The 8641-nt window shown below is 46.2% G+C and overlaps 1 protein-coding gene across 2 annotated transcripts in view; it reads right to left on the minus strand.

Annotated features, from left to right (window-relative positions):
- The window catches only part of kitlga (kit ligand a), a 34673-nt gene extending 26696 nt beyond the window's left edge, over window positions 1-7977 (minus strand). Inside the window, exons 1-2 of one of the 2 annotated variants that reach the window (XM_061916992.1) lie at window positions 7587-7973; window positions 7280-7468 (exon numbers count right to left, since the gene is read on the minus strand). In XM_061916992.1, coding sequence (XP_061772976.1) covers window positions 7280-7468; window positions 7587-7841 — 444 coding nt within the window. In that variant the 5' untranslated portion in view covers window positions 7842-7973. Of the gene's footprint in view, window positions 1-7279; window positions 7469-7586 lie in introns of both variants that reach the window. The other variant, XM_061916993.1, reaches the window with a different exon arrangement.
- Between the last annotated feature and the right edge of the window lie 664 nt (window positions 7978-8641).

The following is an 8641-nucleotide window of genomic DNA, read 5'->3' on the forward strand; positions in this document are numbered from 1 at the left end:
CACAACAATGCCAACACATGACGCTACCAACATACTGATACCACAACAACCCCAGCACATGACGCTACCAACATCCTGATACCACAACAACACCAACACATTACGCTACCAACATCCTGATACCACAACAACACCAGCACATGACACTACCAACATCCTGATACCACAACAACACCAGCACATGACACTACCAACATCCTGATACCACAACAACACCAGCACATGATGCTACCAACATCCTGATACCACAACAACACCAGCACATGACACTACCAACATTCTGATACCACAACAACACCAACACATGACGCTACCAACATCCTGATACCACAACACCAACACATGACTCTAACAACATCCTGATACCACAACAACACCAGCACATGACGCTATCAACATCCTGATACCACAACAACACCAGCACATGACACTACCAACATCTTGATACCACAACAACACTAGCACATGACACTACCAACATCTTGATACCACAACAACACCAACACATGATGCTACCAACATCCTGATACCACAACAACACCAGCACATGACGCTACAAACATCCTGATATCACAACACCAACACATGACACTACCAACATCCTGATACCACACCAACACCAGCACAAGACGCTACCAACATCCTGATACCACAACAACACCAACACATGACGCTACCAACATCCTGATACCACAACAACACCAGAACATCACACTACCAACATACTGATACTACAACAACACCAGCACATGACACTACCAACATCCTGATACCACAACAACACCAGCACATGACGCTACCAACATCCTGATACCACAACAAGACCAGCACACGACACTACCAACATCCTGATACCACAACAACAACAGCACATGACACTACCAACATCCTGATACCACAACAACACCAGCACATGACGCTACAAACATCCTGATATCACAACACCAACACATGACGCTACCAACATCCTGATACCACAACCCCAGCACATGACACTACCAACATCCTGATACCACACCAACACCAGCACAAGACGCTACCAAAATCCTGATACCACAACAACACCAACACATGACGCTACCAACATCCTGATACCACAACAACACCAGAACATCACACTACCAACATCCTGATACCACAACAACACCAGCACATGACGCTACCAACATCCTGATACCACAACAAGACCAGCACACGACACTACCAACATCCTGATACCACAACAACAACAGCACATGACACTACCAACATCTTGATACCACAACAACACCAACACATGATGCTACCAACATCCTGATACCACAACAACACCAGCACATGACGCTACAAACATCCTGATATCACACCAACACATGACACTACCAACATCTTGATACCACAACAACACCAACACATGATGCTACCAACATCTTGATACCACAACAACACCAGCACATGACACTTCCAACATCTTGATACCACAACAACACCAACACATGATGCTACCAACATCCTGATACCACAACAACACCAGCACATGACGCTACAAACATCCTGATATCACAACACCAACACATGACACTACCAACATCCTGATACCACAGCATCACCAACACATGATGCTACCAACATCCTGATACCACAACAACACCAACACATGACGCTACCAACATCCTGATACCACAACAACACCAACACATGACGCTACCAACATCCTGATACCACAACAACACCAACACATGACGCTACCAACATCCTGATACCACAACAACACCAGCACATGACGCTACCAACATCCTGATACCACAACAACACCAGCACATGGCGCTACCAACCTCCTGATACCACAACAACACCAACACATGACGCTACCAACATACTGATACCACAACAATACCAGCACATGACACTACCAACATCCTGATACCACAACACCAACACATGACGCTACCAACATACTGATACCACAACAATACCAGCACATGACACTACCAACATCCTGATACCACAACACCAACACATGACGCTACCAAACGCATTCCTGGCATTCATACTTTCATGTAGCGATTGTCTTGGTTTGTGTTTTCACATGCACATGTTACCAATCAAAGTATCGTCTGGATTTACACAATCGCAATGGCTTATATTGTTTACTTTATTATGTAAATACACAATGGCTTATAGTGTTTACTTTATTAATACCTTGGAGATGCTTTATGACAAACACTGTCCATTGAAGCAACTTAGTAAGAAGCAGAAGATAAACAATCAACCATGGATGACAAAACGACTGAAAAATGCTTGCAAGAAGAAGAACATGTTTTATAGAACATTTATAACACAAAGATCTACAGAAGCAGAAAACAAGTACAAAACATATAACTGGTATACTATGAACAAGTAGACAATAATATTACAGTCAATTCTTAGACCGGAACAAAAACAGTATGAGAGCAACATGGGCCATCCTAAAGAGCATTAATAAAAATGGTGCTAAAAAGGACTATCTTAAATACTTCTTAGATGGAAATGTAAAACATGACAAAATGAAGGAAGTAGTTGAAAGCTTCAAGAAGTACTTTGTGAACATTGGACCAAATGTGGAGGAAAAGGTTCCAGATCATTGTAGGACTTGAATGACACCATAGATAGAAACCCCAACTCTATGTTCCTAGAACAGGGGTCGGCAACCCAAAACGTTGAAGGAGCCATATTGGACCAAAAATACACAAACAAATCCGTCTGGAGGTGAAAAAATTTAAAAGCCATATTACATACAGATAGTGTGTCATGAGATATAAATTGAATTATGAGGATTCAAAGGAAACTAAATGAGCTCAAATATAGCCACAAATGAGGCATAATGATGCAATATGTACATATAGCTAGCCTAAAGAGCATGTTAGCATCGATTAGCTTGCAGTGACCAAATATGTCTGAGTAGCACTCCACACAAGTCAATAACATCAACAAAACTCACATTTGTGCATTCATGCACAACATTAAAAGTTTGGTGGACAAAATGAGACAGAAAAAGAAGTGGCATAACTCACGTCTTAGAAGGTCGGAGAAAGTTAAACAAATTCCGGTGAGTTCAAGGACCGCCAAAATGAGTAGGACAAAAACGGCGCTCGCCAAATACTCGAATCAGTGAAGCTTGTTTTTTGATTGATTGATTGAAACTTTTTTTAGTAGATTGCACAGTACAGTGCATATTCCGTACAATTGACCATTAAACGGTAACACCCTGTGGAAGATTCCGTCGTCTTTCCCCGTGCTCTTCGGCCAGCAGTACCACACAGATGCAGGATGCAGGTTTGTCAGTTTTTATTTTCTTTACACATCAAAAAGTTCTCTCAAAAACTCTCCAGCTTTTCAGCTCTCGTCTCTCTTGCTCGTTTCTTTTGCTCCCCCACTCTCATGGTCTCCAGCGCTGCTAATAAAGGGAACAGGTGATTAGAAAACTCGTTCCAGCTGAGGTATCCACTCACCTGTTGGCTGCTTCATGTGCCCCTGCACACACCCCGCCCGCAGGGGACGTGTGGAACATGCCCCTCTCCACATGCCTCCCCCGCCAGACTCAGGCCGGGCACCAGTTGGTGGTGAGCCTCGCCCGCCTCAAGGACTCGAGCACCGCCCCCACCCGCCGCAGGTCATCTTCCCAGCTGCTACTCTGGATGATAACATCATCCAGGTAGGCAGCCACGTATGCAGCGTGGGGTCGCAGCACCCGGTCCATGAGACGCTGGAACGAGGCAGGCGCACCGAACAACCCAAACGGGAGTGTCACCAACTGGTATAAACCTTCCGGAGTGGAGAAGGCCGTTTTTTCCCGGGACTCTGGTGATAAGGGAATCTGCCAGTAGCTCTTGGTTAAATCCAGTGTCGTGAAAAAACGAGCAGTGCCCAGCCGATCCAGAAGCTCGTCGACCCGAGGCATTGGGTACGCGTGAAAACGTGACACCTCATTCACCTTGCGGGAATCCACACAGAACCGCACAGATCCATCCTTCTTCCCTACAAGAACAATAGGGCTGCACCACGCACTGTGGGATTCTTCTATTACTCCCAACTCCAGCATGGTTTTTAATTTGTCCCGAACTATTTTGCATTTGTGCTCGGGAAGCCTGTATGGCCGAGACCACACCGTAATCCCCGGGCTGGTCTCAATATTATGTCGGATGGGATCCGTGCGCCCGGGCCGCGAGGAGAAAACTGAGTAGCGGCGCTGTAACTCAGCAAACTGCGCTCTCTGAGCCAATGTGAGCTGGTCATCACAGGGAAGAGGAGAAGAATAGGCGGAGCGCGGGATCTCTGGCCCCAACTCCTCCTCCTCTGTCACTACCGTCACTATGGACACAGGCACCGCCTCCCTCCATGCTTTCAGTAAGTTTACATGCTAAATTTGTAAGCCTCCATCTCGGTCCCAGCGCCGAACCTCGTGATCCACATTATTTACCTGCCGTGTGACCACAAAAGGTCCTTGCCACTTGGCTAGTAATTTTGAACTGGAAGTTGGGAGTAGTACAAGTACTTTTTCTCCCGGTGAAAATGTTCTAAGGTTGGTTCCCTTTTTATACGTGCGCTGCTGCCGTTGCTGGGCGCGGAGCAAATTTTCGCGTGACAAGTGCCCCACCTGGTGGAGTTTTGCTCGCAGGTCCATAACTTATTGTATTTCATTTTTACTGCGGCTTGAACCCTCCTCCCAGCTTTCTTTAATAAGGTCCAAATACGCTGCGCGGCTTCGTGCCGTATAACAACTCGAACAGTGCAAAACCGGTTGAGGTCTGGGGTGCCTCCCGCATCGCAAACATTAGGGGATCCAGACATTTATCCCAATTAGGTTTGTCCTCGTGCGTGAATTTACGGATCATGGTTTTTAGCGTTTTATCAAACCGTTCCAACACCCCGTCAGTTTGTGGGTGGTATACACTGGTGCGGATCGCTTTAATCCCCAATAACTCATACAGTTCCTTTGCCGTGCGTTGCAAAGGACGTGCCTTGGTCTGTCAGAATCTCTTTCGGGATTCCGACTCGGGAGATGACCTGAAACAGTGCTTGTGCTACTCTCTTGGCAGAGATGGAGCGCGGTGGCACTGCTTCGGGATAGCTTGTTGCGTAATCCACCAGGACTAACACAAAACGATATCCCCGTGTGCTCGGGTGAAATGGTCCGATGAGGTCCATCCCAATTCTTTCGAATGGGACCTCCATAAGTGGCAATGGGCGCAAAGGGGCCTTCGGGATAGCCGCCGGGTTAACCAGCTGGCAGTCCGGGCAAGCCGCACACCACCGGCGTACGTCCACCCGGATGCCTGGCCAATAGAAATGGACCATGACCCGATTGAGTGTTTTCTCGTACCCCAAGTGGCCAGCGAGGGGATTGCAGTGCCCCGCCTGGAAAGCCATTTCCCGGCGGGGTTTTGGCACCAACAACTGGGTGGACTTCTCACCTGTTTGGGCGTCACGGCTCGCTCTATATAACCTATCTCTGATAATCACAAAGTGGGAGAATACTCGCGTTTTCCCCGGCGCACCAGCTGACCGTCTATGCCAGGGGTCACCAACCTTTTTGAAACCAAGAGCTACTTTTTGGGTACTGATTAATGCGAAGGGCTACCAGTTTGATACACACTTAAATAAATTGCCAGAAATAGCCAATTTGCTCAATTTACCTTTAATAAATACACATATGTATATGTATATATATATATATATATATATATATATATATATATATATATATATATATATATATATATATATATATATATATATATATATATATATAAATGGGTATTTCTGTCTGTCATTCCGTCGTACATTTTATTTCCTTTTACGGAAAGCTTTTTTGTAGAGAATAAATTATTAAAAAAACACTTAATTGAACGGTTTAAAAGAGAAGAAAACAGGAAAAAAATTAAAATTAAATTTTGAAACACAGTTTATCTTCAATTTCGACTCTTTAAAATTCCAAATTCAACCAAAACAAAAGAAGAGAAAAACTAGCTAATTCTAATCTTTTTGAAAAAATACAAAAATAATTTACGGAACATCAGTAGTCATTTTTCCTGACTAAGATTAATTTTAGAATTTTGATGACATGTTTTAAATAGGTTAAAATACAATCTGCACTTTGTTAGAATATATAACAAATTGGACCAAGCTATATTTCTAGAAAAGACAAATCATTTATTTTACATTTTCCAGAAAAAAAATCTTAAAAGAAATTCAAAAGACTTTGAAATTAGATTTCAATTTGATTCTGAAGATTTTCTAGATTTGCCTTAGTAATTTTTTGAATTTTAGTCATAATAAGTTTGAAGAAATATTTAACAAATATTCTTTGTCGAAAAAACACAGAAGCTAAAATGAAGAATTAAATTAAAATGTATTTAATATTCTTTCCCCCCAAAAAATGCTTGAACAATGATTTAAATTGTCAGGAAAGAAGAGGAAGGAATTTAAAAGGTAAAAAAGTATATGTTTGAAAATCCTAAAATAATTTTTAAGGTTGTATTTTTTCTCTAAAATTGTCTTTCTGAAAGTTATGAGAAGCAAAGTAAAAAAATAAATGAATTTATTTAAACAATTGAAGACAGTCTTTAAAAATATTTTCTTGGATTTTCAAATTCTATTTGAGTTTTGTCTCTCTTAGAATTAAAAATGTCGAGCAAATCGAGACCAGCTTGCTAGTAAATAAATACAATTAAAAAAATAGAGGCAGCTCACTGGTAAGTTCTGCTATTTGAGCTATTTTTAGAACAGGCCAGCGGGCGACTCATCTGGCACCGCGTTGGTGACCCCTGGTCTATGCAATCCACCTGGTCCCAGGCCGCACGCAAAGTTTCATCGCGGAACTGCTCAAGGGGAAAATCCTTCGTGGTTGCCAACGGAGGGCCGGTGGGGCCTCCAGCTAAGCCCCCGCCGGTTCCTGCTTGGCAGCGCCGGATAAATCCGCGTCGCCAGCGAGTACTGCGCGGAGGCTCCCCTGTCCTACAGTCCGTGAACGCATCTCCACACATTGTGTCACTAACTGGTTAAACCCGGGCCAATTCGTTCCTAAAATATTGGGATGCGTAAGGTGCGCGCTTGCAGCAAACTTGACACGATGCTTTTGACCCTCATACCAAATTTCTACTGGCACAATCGGATACTCGTGCACATCCCCATGAATACACCTGATTCTTCCCCGTGTCGCCTGCCTCAACACCCCGGGTCGAACCACGTTTTGGTGAATCATAGACTGTTTACAGCCCAAATCCGCCATCGCCCGGTATGTACTCCCTTGTATTCTTACCGGGACACAGTACGTCTCCCCCGGATCGGGGCCGGGTGCTGGTGCCCCGCCAACCCGCATCACCTGCCCCACCTCCATCAAGGAGCACTCCCGGCGAACGTGACCGGGTTGACCGCAACCCCAGCACACCGGCCCGGGTGTCTGCGGCGCCATAAGTGAGGGAAGCCCTCTCTGGACAGCGCTGGTAGCCTGCAACGGACATGGAGACAGACGATTATATCCCCGGCCCCCCCCTTGTTGGATGTGTATGTGTGTTGTGACTGGGTGCGTGTGTGTATGTGTGCGTGTTGATCGTTCGAGGAGTGACCTGCTCCATGCTTCCAGGTCCTCCGGCCAGGTGAGGGCGCCGCTCCAGTGCCATTCCGTCTGGTGGCGTGAGTCGTCGGCGTGGTGCTGGGATGGGCCTTTCGGTCGCTTTTGCCATCGCTTCCCTGTGGACCGCTGGGTGGTCCTCGGCCAGTATCACTGCTGTCTTTACATCGGCAGGATGGTGATACCTCACCCATGCTGCGGTCCTGGGCGGAAGGGCGTCGATAAATTGCTCCATGAGGATCTTGACCATTCGGCTGGAGCCACCGAATTGCCGCGTCCTGCATTTGCTGCGCCAGGATGAATGAGAGGTCCTCTTGGCCCAATTTCATCGTTCGGAATTTCCTTCGGTGATCCTCCGGGCTGCTGCCAACCAGACTGCATCCTGGCGGCCGCCGGGACACTCAACGCCGCCCACTGTGCCTCCCCCACCAGAAGCGTCAGTAGCTTCACTCCCCACTCTGCCTCCAGCCGTCTGCATGAGGTCGCCGTGGCCTCGAAGATGTCCAGGAATGTATGGGGGTCTTCTGCCTCCCCTATTCGCTGCATTGTGGCTGTTGCTCCCGCCCCTACCGTGGCTCAGTCCATTAGCTGCTGTATTAGCTGCGTCTGCTGCTGGCTTTCTGCCGACACCTCGGCCAGCACTTGCCCGAGCGCCTCCAGGGGTGTTGCGGTGGACATTTTTGTGGTCTGTTTGAGTTGGGCGCCAGTTGTGGAAGTTTCTGTCATCTTCCCCGTGCTCCTCGGCCAGCAGTACCACACAGATGCAGGATGCAGGTTTGTCAGTTTTTATTTTCTTTACACATCAAAAAGTTCTCTAAAAAACTCTCCAGCTTTTCAGCTCTTGACTCTCTTGCACGTCTCCCTTGCTCGTTTCTCTTGCTCCCCCTCTCTCATGGTCTCCAGCGCTGCTAATAACAGGGAACAGGTGATTAGATAACTCGTTCCAGCTGAGGTATCCACTCACCTGTTGGCTGCTTCATGGCCGGCCCCTGCACACACACCGCCCGCAGGGGAAGCGTGGAACACGCCCTTCTCCACACACCCCAATAA

This window comes from Nerophis ophidion, linkage group LG12 (assembly GCF_033978795.1).
Source record: "Nerophis ophidion isolate RoL-2023_Sa linkage group LG12, RoL_Noph_v1.0, whole genome shotgun sequence".
Classification (NCBI taxonomy): domain Eukaryota; kingdom Metazoa; phylum Chordata; class Actinopteri; order Syngnathiformes; family Syngnathidae; genus Nerophis; species Nerophis ophidion.